Source organism: Sinocyclocheilus rhinocerous, unplaced genomic scaffold, assembly GCF_001515625.1.
Source record: "Sinocyclocheilus rhinocerous isolate Xijiao unplaced genomic scaffold, SAMN03320098_v1.1 scaffold1758, whole genome shotgun sequence".
NCBI lineage: Eukaryota > Metazoa > Chordata > Actinopteri > Cypriniformes > Cyprinidae > Sinocyclocheilus > Sinocyclocheilus rhinocerous.
Window position 1 is genome coordinate 525,682 of NW_015631050.1, and position 13,327 is coordinate 539,008.

At 39.4% G+C, this 13,327-nt stretch overlaps 1 protein-coding gene across 2 annotated transcripts in view; it reads right to left on the reverse strand.

The window, feature by feature from the left end:
• LOC107741328 (bcl-2-like protein 1) overlaps nt 1–12,888 on the reverse strand; it is a 25,186-nt gene extending 12,298 nt beyond the window's left edge. The window contains exons 1-2 of one of the 2 annotated variants that reach the window (XM_016554035.1): nt 12,752–12,888; nt 9,596–10,300 (exon numbers count right to left, since the gene is read on the reverse strand). In XM_016554035.1, the coding sequence (XP_016409521.1) occupies nt 9,596–10,171 (576 nt within the window). In that variant the 5' untranslated portion in view covers nt 10,172–10,300; nt 12,752–12,888. Of the gene's footprint in view, nt 1–9,595; nt 10,301–11,853; nt 12,016–12,751 lie in introns of those variants that run through there. The other variant, XM_016554036.1, reaches the window with a different exon arrangement.
• Between the last annotated feature and the right edge of the window lie 439 nt (nt 12,889–13,327).

Consider the following 13,327-nt stretch of genomic DNA (forward strand, 5'->3'; position numbering starts at 1 on the left):
GATGTCAAGGCTTTGAGAGTCCCGTTCTATGGTCCAGATGGATTTAAAAAAAAGAAACTAATATAGTTTCGTGTCCTGTGTCATTTACATTTCACCAGGTTAAAATAATATCTCAAGCTTTGTGCTTGATTTATTTGTAACACATTAAACTCAAAACCTTTTCAGCTTTCTTTTCTGCAAATTGTATGGTGTAGCGATATGACAGCACCCAAAATACTATCAAACACTCCAACGCAGCTCCATTCTTCGCGAAAGATGGATAAAAAGGCGCGAAGGAAACAAAAACCTCGAAAAATGATATACGACCCGCCAAATGCTGGCCAAATAACAGAGATGCCGATTTGCACGGGACTAATATTATCAGAGGAACTCGATATTCGGCGAAATATGGTAGGTCATTTGCGTGGGAATTTTTACTTTACAAATTACAGACATGGCCGATTCGCACGGGATCACAGACAACCTCCGCAATTATTACAAATGACTGGAGGTCACCAGGTAATACTAATCCCGTGCGAATAGGGCTTAAGAGGGTGATGCTGTGAAGACACATGCTTCAAAGCAAATGGGATTTCTGATGTCAGCTTGGTATTTACCATTTTAGATTTCAATGACATCATTCAGCATGCACCTACAGGCTCTCACTTTTTATAGAGTGCAAGTAACTCTGTCTGGTTTAGTGGTTCACAGTTAGAGTAGCGTTCTGAGTCACCTCCTTAAAGGTACAGACACAATGGTACTGCCAGCTTCTTATGGAATATGTACCTTAAATTTCATTAAAACGATATTTATTCCAGGGTTAAGGAGATACATTTTTTCACACTCGTAATTCTGAAAGGATGTCATCACTCCTTTTAATCCAATTCACAATCCTGAATTGTGTCGCCTTGATGTACAGTGTGAAACAATGCAATGCAAAAAAAGAGTTTATCGACAGACAACCAATCATAAACTGCCTAATTATTTAGTTCAAAGGACCCAGAGCTGAACATTTTTAGCCCAAAAGATCAAGTTCTAAATACGGATCCACCAATTTTTAAATGTTGGCTGATTCAATAAGGTAATTATTTTTATGTTATGGCTGATATTAAAATTCTATATTATTTTGTCTGAATAAATGAAAAATTAATCACTATATTCTAAAATCTCGTTTTAAATGTTACATGTGAATTTAGGCATCATATTATAATGTACAGTTTGAAAATTTTCCTAAAGGTTACATTTAACAGTGTTATTAAATAATCATCCAGTGCATAAATGTTTTTATGCACTGGATGATAGCAAATGTAATCTAAATGTAAAAATGGTGAAAAAGCAAAATAAAATATATAATATTGACCAATGAATGAATAATTAAAAAAAAAATTCTTTAATATCAGATTTTATAATATCAAACATAGACTTGTGCAGGTATTCAGTAATGCGATATATAACGGTAATGAATATGCACGATAACAATATCGTGGGCACTTCTAAATACCGTGAATAATTATATATTACAAATTATTCAGAATTTTGAATGCATTTTAAGAATACTTTTCCCATAAACTGGTCAAAATGCACAACACCGCTGTATGCTGCGTGAAAGACGCGTGCTCACTCTGATATAAATAAGCGCGGACGAGAAGCACATGGCGGAACATGTGAGACGCTCTGAATGAAAGCGCACTTTCACTCTCTGACAGCAGATGGCGCTAAACTGCAGAAATAATAATAATAATAATAATTCATTTAAATGCAGCCGTTACCCCGGAAACCCTGTAAACAAAGCAGCTGCACTACTTTCTGTTTCTGAATCGTGTTTAAATGATTTAAACAGCCATTCAGATTTGTGTATTTGCTATGATGTTCATCACAGCGCCAAATACTTAAATATTTAGACTTAATAGGCTATTTATTTTCTTTTTTTTTTTACATTTTAATCTGGACTACAACATGCCCTAGATATTGTTTGAAAGTGTTTTGATTTTTTATTGTTCGGTCACACTTTACATTAGGGCTTCATTAGTTAACATTAGTTAATTCATTAGTTAACATAAACTGCCAATTAAAAATTCTTCTGAACATTCATTAATCTTAGGTATTCCAATATTTAATAACAGGATGTTAAAATCGAGAGTTGCAGCTGTGTTATTTAATGAGCTAACATGAACTAAGACTTGTGTTTTTTTAAACAAAGATTAATAACTTCTGTCGCAAATGTAGCTATTGCTCATTGTGAGTGTTAATGCATTAACTAAGGTTAACTAATGAGGTCTTATTGTAAAGTGATACCTATTGGTCTTTATAGTTCTTTTGCACTTTAATCTGTGTAAAACTTTTAACTTTGTACATTTTTCTGTATTGCTTTATTGCATTTAAATGTTCAGTTATTTTTGTTATAAGAAAAAAGTTATTAAACCTGTTATACTGTATTATGACAGCACTTTTTTTTAAACTTAATTTCAACATCGTGATAATACCGTATACCGTAATAAAAGCATTAGCAATTAATCGCAACATGAAAATCTGATACCGGCATATCCCTAATCAAACACTTATAGTCTGGCAAAACAGACACCAACGAAAAGGTTCTCTAACTGTTCAACATTTGTTCAGTAATCCAAATACAGGAAGCAGCGCCCTTGATGAAAACCAAACAACAGTTTCCCAAACACAGAAAGTACAGTCACCTTGAAACCACGGCAACACTGGCTTGGACAGATGATTTTTTCAGCAACTCTGTTGCCTCAATCACACTAACAGCACTGTTCTCAGTTTATTAACTATTCTCCTACATCCAAATTTCCCAATTACATCAGTCTTTGCCCAGAAACATCATAAGTGTTTAATCATGTAATTGTTTAGTGAGAGGTGAGGACACCTGAAACAAAACACGGGTCTGAAGCCCCACACCTCAAATTTAGCTGACAATTAGAGCAACAAAACAGACTCTACTAAACCCTCAGCCCAAATTAAATTTAGACCACAGAACATCCAATCAGATCACAGCAGGTAAAGTAATCCAAGCAGCACACCTCTCTGTTTTATTTTAGGTCATATATCTGGAGGATCTGTCTGTGGGAGGTGTCCTTTGCGCTTGCTTGGCAATGTGGCCATGTTTGTGCATACCGTAAATGAATTAAAGAGAAGATTAATGAGTCAGGAGAGTGGGGCTCAGACTCCAATCTGTTCTGCATCTCACCGGGGAGACATCAACATCAGCTCCCATTCTGTCAGTCAAATCCCAATGAGCTGGGACACACACAGACTGCATACATCCATATACATACAGACCAAAACATTCATGCATGTGCTTGGACACACATGCAGCCAGATTTACCAGCCTCTGACCTAAACCTGCTCTTACAGGCAGACATAGCCTCTGGGGATATTTGTCAAGAAACAGACTGTAAGACTTATGCATGTTGGATGGTGCTGAAGCAGAGCATGCATGCATGCATGCATGCAAGTACAAGAATGGTGTGGTGCTAAGAAATAGTCATGCTTTTCATATCACAAACGCTGCACAATTTTCTCAAAAATGCAATGACATATGTGTTGGTCAATCCCATTTATAGGAAGATTTCCCTAAAAAAGTAGACACTGTGGTAGCCTAACTAACTCAAAACAACTAATGTTTAATCAATTTGTCAACCACTGGCAGTCGAAGGAGAGTCCTGTTTGAAATTCCATTTGGTGAAGTTAGTGGAGCAGAAAAGACATTTCTGAGGAGGAGAGCAAGGTGAAACCTAGAAAGAGATTCCTAACCATATATGACTGATCAATCAGATAGGATATCAACAATCAGATAGGATATCAACACACTTTATCAGTCACTTCAAATCCATGTGACTCCATCGTCATGGCCGTTATTCACGGCTGATTCTATTCCTTTCTTCTTTCAGACGAATCCAGTCGGAGTTATATAAAAAAATTGTCTTTGATCTTCCAAGCTGTTTAATGGCAGTCAGCGGGTGTTGCAGTTCATCAGTCCAAAAGAAGTGAAATAAAGCACATCCATCCATAATAAAAAGTGCCTCACACGGCTCCTGTAGCGAATCGATCTGTTTTTGTAAGAAAAATAACCATATTTAAAACGTAATAATCAATTTAATCTAGCTTGCGCTCACTGTTGTACACAGAAGCAGCTCCGGGTGGATGACATAGGACGTCGGCGTTGCGCATGCGCCACTCAGAAGTGACGAACGCGGAAGCGCAGGGGAGAGATCAAAACGAAACAACGGTTACGAATTAGAAATACAAAACGAGGATTTGTAAAGAAGAATGTCAGAGGATTTCGATATAAGCCAAGAGGAGACTGGTTTTCCTTTGCTAAAGTAAGGAAACTTTGCTTGTTTTGCTCCTGTAAACAAACGTTGGTTTTCACGAGACTCACCGGCGCATGCGCAACGGCGACATCTTACGTCATCCGCCCGGAGTTGCTTCCGTGTACAACTGTTGGAGTAAGCTAGATTAAAGTGATTATTACGTTTTGAATATGGATATTTTTATTACAAAAACGCATCGATTCGCTACAGGAGGCCTTTGTTAACCCCCCGGAGCCATGTGAGGCACTTATTATTATGGATGGATGCGCTTTATTTCACTTCTTTTGGACTGATGAACTGCAACACCCACTGACTGCCATTAAACAGCTTGGAAGATCAAAGTCAATTTGTAATATAACTCTGATTGGATTAATCTGAAAGAAGGAAGTCATATACGCCTAGGCTGGCTTGAGGGTGAGTAAATGGGCTAATTTTCATTTTTGGGTGAACTATCCCTTTAAGCACTGACGATGAGGTCTGTTCCAGTGTCTATGGAGGATAACATCACATCTGGATCAGCATTTCCACTGCTACGGTCACTGTGTGTTTACAGCCAAGCTCCTCACCTGGACACTGCAGGTGTGCATGTGTGTGTGCACCCACATCTCCTTTGTTTAAGGTAATCACATGCTCAGCGTGTGCTATACCTTGAAATAATTGCGCAAATGAGAGGCGCGTGCCTGTAAACACGCATGAAATGGAACAATAATGCACATATTGCATTTAAAATGCGACATGTGCAATCCAAACCCAGACACAATTGACCAGGAGCACAAAAGCAGACATATAGTCTGTCATGCGACACACAGGCGCAGAGTGGGCAGTGCTGATGTATCAGAGCTTGACGAATGATTGCGGGAGGCGGGCCGCAAACACGCATGACCATCGCGCCTGCCAAATCGATAGAGATGACCAGTAAGGTGGAGGGATGATGGATGGACGGATGAACGCAGAACAAACGAGACAGAATGAAGGGGTGAACGGGGACACTAACGGCGGTGATGCGGACATGTTGTTGCATGTCTGATCTGCAACACGTCCACCCACATGAGACCGAGGGAAAGGCGGGGGAGATAGACCCAAAGAAAGAAACTGAGAATCGAAAGAAAGGAAGGAAGGACATGAGATGGAGGCGGGAGAAAAAGTAAAAGTGATGGAGGATGGGGAGTAGGGGGTGGTCCCGTGGGTGTTCCTTGTGCAAACATGATAGACAATGGGACGAGTGTGCGTGTGTGCGTGTATACGGTATGTGTGTGTTTGTATTTGCACGCGTATACGTTTGATGAAACTCTTGGTAACAGCCATACGTCACACAAAGACTACTGTTGTGGTGACAGTGATTAAAACGTGCTAAAGGCGGGCCTTTGTTTATCAGCATGCATAAGCACATCACTACTAGGGGTGTGTGTGTGTGTGTGAAGTATGTAATTAATGATTGGCTGTGTTTGGAAGTCACTGTTCTAGTTAGGAGCAGAGTGATAGTGAAGGAACCTCGCCGGACGCTAATGAGGGTTTCAGAGGAACTACTATAATACACAGACACTAAAAGAGGAATAATGAACAAAGCAGGTGTAATAAGAGTGAAAAAGTACGCACTATGTACCCACTGTATTGTTATTTTGCCCTCCAACTCTCATCAACTGCAAATAATTTATCCTGTACTAGCCTATATGAACAAAGGCAGTTACCCTGAGCACATACACATATAATTAAAGCCTAATTGGTAATATCCCCACCCCCTCAGGCTTAGGACTTCTGTATTGGGTTATGTATCATTCACGTCAGTCATTCCCTTTCCCAGTCTCTCTATCGAATGGGAAAACATTTTTTCAAAAATACTAGAACTGAATGACTCACCCATGCGTTTTTCTGTAGATGCAAACAGTTAATTAATGATTAATTATTTTTAATAGTTTCAACTATAGATAACAATTAACAATACTGCTCTAATTTGTTCCTTTTAGTGAATCAAACACATACACCTTTTAACTAAATGTGAGAATTCAATCAAGTGTTGTTACCAACTGGTTAAACACATCCAACAAGACACACATGATGTGTTTGATTAGTAGAACAAGGAAACGGATTAGGAACTGAAATAATTAGATTTTTAACAATTCTCATCCGTGTGCCTCCACTTCATGTCTGTATCGGTCACCTTGACGCTTTTTTTTTTCTTCCCCTTTTATCTCAATTCCAAATTTCTGTCCAACCAATATTTTCTGCCACTCACAAAATCATCATGGTGATCATGCACAAGGAAAAAGACCCGATGTGACCGCACCTCTGGGCATTATTACTGTATCACAGCAGATCTCCCCAGAGCAGGAGAGAGAATAACAGCCTGACATGCAGGTACTGCAATACACCTGCATCATACAGCTGCCAGCAACTGCGTAACTCTGCGTAGGCAAAGAGAACGATACAAAAAGGTGGTTGAAACTGTGCCTGTGTGGGAGGGGAAAAACAAGCATGCACAAAATAATCCTGAATATGCGAGAAGTGTGTGAGTGAGAGTGAATCTTGAAATGGGCATTCCCAGCTTCTTCCCACAGCAAGGGGACGTCCCATTGCATAGAACAACACTGCTGGCACCCTTTGGTTTGTGTGCCAGGTGCTTTTAAATCTCACTACAAAGCAGAAACTGAGATGAATAAATAGCATGCGAACCCCCCCATCATCAAAATGCATCGATGTGTGGAAAATGCTCACTAGAGAGAGTTCGACCGTGAAATTGAGCATACATGTGTGCTTATGCGTGCCTCCCGCCGCCACAGCGCACAGATGAACTACACTGGCCTGATTGAGACAGAGCATCCTAAAGACAACTGCCGCTTAAGTTCAGACTGAAATTGATGCCGAATGCAATGGAGATGAAGAGGGTTGAGTGGGAGTCTGCAGAAAGGTGGCCTACATTCATATAACACATGCACATCTGCCTTTTTTATGTCAGACACACAGACCTCATTTTCCTTCCCCATTGAGGAAGTGACATGAAGAGCAAACTCCTACAATTTCTGCTCAAGATGAACCAAAACTGCAGCTGTTTGCCACAGGATGTGAAACCTCAAGAATTCATTCATTAGCCCATTGTAGTGCCATTCAACTCTTCAAACTCAGCATAATAAATCACCCAACACTTCCATCGTCCTCAATAGTCCACCAGTGGGCATCTAAAGCTGCACAGATTGCAAAAATCTGAGTTGTCATTTTTTTGTTATTAAAATACAAATGCATAAATTTCATAGTTTAATTTTCCGAAAAAGATTGTAGCAGACAGTGATAATCTCTTTAACAAAATTACTGACAAAAATGTTTAACAAAAGAGTTTTTTTTTGTTTTTTTTGACAATGATGGCATAGGTGAGGCAAAAAACTGAGACATGTTAAAATTAATACATATAAAGTTTAAATATTTGGTTTAAATTGCAAACTTTTGATTGAAATGTTATTTTTGTAGACAAAAAGATGCAATGTTAGTCCTTAAAACTGGATAAAATTAAATATGACAATATGAAATATTGACTGAATTTAATTAGTCAAAAAGCTGTCATATATATATATATATATATATATATAAAGACTCAAGGCTGGAACTTTGTTTAACCAAATATTTTTAATTACACATTTAACATTTAAAGATTGTTTGTTTTGACTGTTGTGTGCCTTAATGTTCTCATTCCTAAGATCAAATGCTGAGAGATTCAAGATCCAAATTTATAGATAAAATGACTTGACTTTTGTGTTGACTTTTACTTTCTACACAATTCCGGATTCTTTGTGCAATCAAGACATCACAAGATAGCAAAAAGGAACGTCAAGGGAAGGAACCCCCCCCCCCCAAAAAAAGAACAAAACAAAACAAGATTTTTTTAAATGACACATTGACAAATGAAAATGAGCATCTAAACTACAAAAAAAAAAACAACATTAACAAAACCAGTCTGCCAATCAGAGTCTGTTCTCTACAACATCCAATAAACCAGCCTTGTAAAAAATGACCTTTACATTCCACTTCCATATTTCACCCCCACTACCCACCCAATCAGATCGCAGCTCTGATCACAAAGAGAAAAAGCTGAATTGGCCAGGACCCCACCATTACATGCCACTCGTACAACCTACATAAAGAAGAGAACCAGCACAAAGGGTTTTCACATGACTTTACTCATGCCGCCTTTCATCACTGGACAGCTGACCGAGGGGACATAACACAGAGAAAAAGTGAAAACAGAAAGACAAAAGATGAAAGGAAAACAATGAACTGTCAGTGCATTCCCCTCCATTCTCAACCATATGTGCTCATCTCCCACATGCTAATGACTCTGCTCCATTCTGTAGAGTTTCGATTGGGAATTAAGACTATGGAAATCAATAATCAGCTGACCAGTGGCTGTGGCTCTGCTATCTTAACTCCCATTCCTTTCCCCTCCACAGAGTTACAGCATCCCCACCCAGGCCCAAGAGAGGGTAGGCGCTAAAACCAGCCCCCGTCCGGACCCAAGGGAGCCAGCAGATTTGGCCATGCAAAACACACACTTTCATCAATAACATCCACTTTTCCTGGACTAATACAGTCTTTTAAAAGCTTAGCAAAATATTTCAATGTCAAATGGCAACGGAATTTAAAAAAATAAATAAATAAATCTTAACGGGATAGATCACCAAAAAATTAAAATTTCTGTAATTTTCTAACCCTCATGTTGTTCCAAACCGATAGGATTTAATCTTCAAAACTAAAATTAAGATATTTAAAAAAAAATTTTTTTTTACCTTTTTATTTTTTAAACCTGAGAATTTTCAGTCCCTCCATTGAAAGTACAGGCAACTAAACCTTAGAAAATCCTTGATCTTCTTGATTCATGTGGATTCAATTTACAACAGATTTATTACCTTAATGGATGTTGTAGGTTTTGGTTACCTGTACTTTCACTGGAGGAACAGAAACCTCTCAGACTTCATTAAATATATCTTAATTCGTTTTTTCGAAGATTAACCAGTCTTACAGGTTTTGGAATGACATGACGGTGAGTAAATGATGACAGAATTTTCATTTTTGGGAAACTATTCCTTTGTTGAGTCCTTTAAAGAGACTCTTTTACATCAAGGTTGACCAAGGGTGATTTAAATCCAATGAACAGATATCTGCAGATCAAACAGGAAAATTTGAGATGGAAATAATTTGAGACCATAAACCTAAACAGATTACATATATAGAGGCTGCTTGCGATCAAACTGAAGAAAGCTAACAGGGTAGGAGAAAAATACAAGTAACTTTCCACTCACCCATCCTCCTTGGCTCTGGATCCAGGGCTGAATTTTGTTGTCTAGGTAGACGGTCATCCATTCCGCGATGCTTCCCACTAGTGGGCTCATCTCCTTCTCCACGCACTCAACACACAGAGCCCCTCCAAAGGCAAACAGTCCCACGATGCGGCCCCAGTTGACGCCGTCGCGGAACACCTCATCCATCACGCTCTCGAAGCTCTGGTACGCCGTGGCAGGCGTGATGTGGAGCTGCGAGGACAGGTCGTTGAATGCTTGGGAATAACGCAGCTCAAACTCGTTGGCAGAATCGCGAAGCGCCTCCTTTACAGCGTCCAGACCCCCAGTCCCGTTCGTCTGACGCTGGGGGGTTGAAGCGGGGGACCTTGGTGGGGTCCCAGTGGAACCAGTACTTGTTCCGTTTAGGGAGCCATTAACGAGGGTCGTTGTTCCTGCTGCCGCCTCATCATCATTCCCTTCCGCCGCATCAGTCCGATTTGTGTCTTCTGTAAATTCAATGTGGTTGTAGGGGTAGTTCCTCTGCGAGAGTTTATATTTAATAAAAAATACCACCAGTTCTTGGTGATAGTAAGACATAATTCACGTTGTTGCTCGTCGTCCTCCGATGTCTGAATATCCACTCGCTCGTTCTTAGAACACAGTGCACACCCTTGCGTCCTTCTCAGGCTTCTGCCGACGCTCAGGGATGGTGCAATGGCTCATACCCTGTGGTAAGACAACAGTGCAATGAATTGATCCGCAAATACGCAATCATTTTTACAAACGGAGAGGAGGAGGTCAGGGTGAAACTTTGGAAGAGGTTAAGGGGCACTGAAGATAAACAGTTTTTTTTTTTCACCCTCTAAAGCCCTCTTACTTAATGTAGAGGCTTGATCAGAGGAACAGATGGTAGCCTCTCATCACCTGCCTCCGAATGAAAAACATGGACAATATCCCCTCTTCCCTTGTCCAAGACATGGCTAAATGTACACTGACCTTGACATGAGTGAATTTTAAACAGCAGGGGGCAAGAACAGCCAGCGTGGCCAGAATTATGATTCCCTCATTTCAACAAATCTATAACGGACCTTAATTGTGGTGCCAGAAGAACCAGTCAAGAGTCACAGACAAAAGATACCCAAGTGCTTCATGGCGGTTTTCATTAGGAACGCCTTTTAAAATGTTTTGACAACTCATGTATAATCTTTAAAAAAAATTTAATGTATTTGTATAATCTCTGCTAAACAAACAAAATAGACTGAAATTAATACATTAATTTATAATTGCATAAATGTATTATTACAGATCAAATCTATACAATTACAAAATAATTCCAAATAATACAAATAATTCCAATTTAGGAATTACAACGTCTGATCAAGACAAGAGAATCATTTTGAGACTATAAATGGATGAACGGTTGGATACTATAGATAGATCTCACGAGTAAAGAGATTTTTAAATAACTTCATTATTTAATAAATGGATTAAGTGACACATTTTTGCTGATTTCGTTTTTTTGACCACATCGCGAGCGCGGGTGTTGACGCGGTGCATTATCTGACCGCTCCTGGGAAAAGCACGAGAGTTCTCAGGAAACACTGGATCAGCCAAACACGTGCTGACAACGAGGCTCAGAGCACATTCCAGAAGCTGCTCTTTTTTGTCGCGGAAAAAAATTATATAAAAAATTAATAAATAATAAAATAATAATTCGCATATTATGCTACTTAAATGACTCATGACAAATGACTCTGTCCGAATATGACGCATATTCTCTAAAATACGAGCCACATCCTTTATTCCACAAGTACTGTATATGTAATGTTATGTCTATTACATGATGTGGTCGCACTTACTGATGTCGCTGGATTGATCAGCAGACACGTCCAAAAGTGAATTCTTTAAGGTTCTAATAAGGAGACACGCGGTGTGTTTACAAACACAATGTCAGCTCGCAGCACTGCGCACATTCCCACATAGAGTCCCCGCGTGTATGAATAACGTTACCTCCCAGACGAACACAAAGCTATTCACGGTTTTGTTAGGATTCTCAAGAAACAACATTTTTTTTGTCTTAAAGTAAAGTCTACATACAGTAGTGACTAATATACAGATATGCATGTAGACCGAGCCTAATCTTTTATAGACCAACTAGTTAGCAATTACTTAAAACAAAGTCTAACGTCAACATTTTTCTACTTTATCACACGTTAACGTGCTTATTGACAACGTTTAAGATAATGACAACACGGAGAGTAAAAGAGCATTCAGCTTACCAAAACAGTCTGCTTACTCCTCTCGTAGATTAAGACAACCAAGCAAACAACTCCAGTGAGTTTATGTGAATGTTAGTTATAGATTAAGCGACAATATCAAATGGAAACTGCGGCAGATCAAAAGTAATACTGTATGAGGAAAGAACGAGCCAGTGCTGGATATTTCTCTTTAAAGCAGACCTCCCCTCTCTGTGATAGGATATGATCACCTAAATGACGCTCTCGCTCAGTAGCTGCCTACCCAACCATTACGTAATAAAGGCTCCATTCTCAGGCCCATAGCAGAGGCCGAGCGGAAACAACCAGTCAGATCTGTAGTGCAAGACGTATCAAACTTTCAGAGAAGTGATCTCACAGAATCACTGCAGTCCGAGAAAAAGGACATATAAGGACCAAATTCGTAATTATCAGCCAAACATTGCCGCTGATCACAAGCAGAGCCTGAGAGCTCTCCAAATGCCGCACTGTCTATACTGAGGAGACACGCTGGATGTAGATTATTTTATAATGTTGTAATCTTTTATCGGTCAGCATACAACTAGCATACATGATTTACGCACGTTAGTAAAATTAAACACACCCCTTATGTTTTATTTTCGAATGAATGCAATGCATTTAATGCATTTCTGCACGCATATAAGTCATGAGAAAAACCATATACTAGCAAGAGAGCAAATTAATAACAAGCCCTATATAATTGATGGTTCTTGCTGGCCAAGAATGCATTTCCTGTAAAATTCAAGCCAACTACGTCAATCTTTCCCCCTTCGGCTAGTTAGCCGTGTAGCTACCGTCATGGAAGATGGGCTGGCTGTACAGGGAAACACAAAATCATTTGGAAGCGGGTATAAAGATAAAGCTCACATTTAAGACCGAATCGCAGACCTTTGGTACTTACTCGGATATTTGTAAAGGCAAATTCTCCCGCATGATCGATGTCGGCGTGTTTCTCCTCGACCAGAGTGCAGTCGGTGTAGAGCCGCTGTCAGCCGCGCATTCAGAGCTCAGAACATTCAGCAGCGCTCAGTTCCGCCCCTTCAGAGCTGCTCTTTAAACTAAGGGCCTATTCGTACATTACAGCAGACACATAAGATGTGGACTGAGTATGCTAGTTTACGGAGTAACTATTTTAGTAACTCCTGAGTCGTTAATTAAAGCTTATTATCATTTGAAAAGCAACATTCGATTATGTTTTCAAATGTTGAGACGCGCCATCAGTGTAACTGCTACTTATACTGATGACTAAATCTTAACGAACTCGCAACATTTACACATTATGGGGTCTGATATAAATTCCTCTCAATAACTTTCTTCATATAACTACAAATATTTGGATATACATACTTAACTGACGTTATGAATGTACATTTTAGATAGCCGTAAACGACTCGAGCTCACTAAACAAAGAGTGGCAGAATTACTATGGTAACCTTTGTTACTCAAAACGCGCGTGAGGCGTCTGTTACCGCGACAC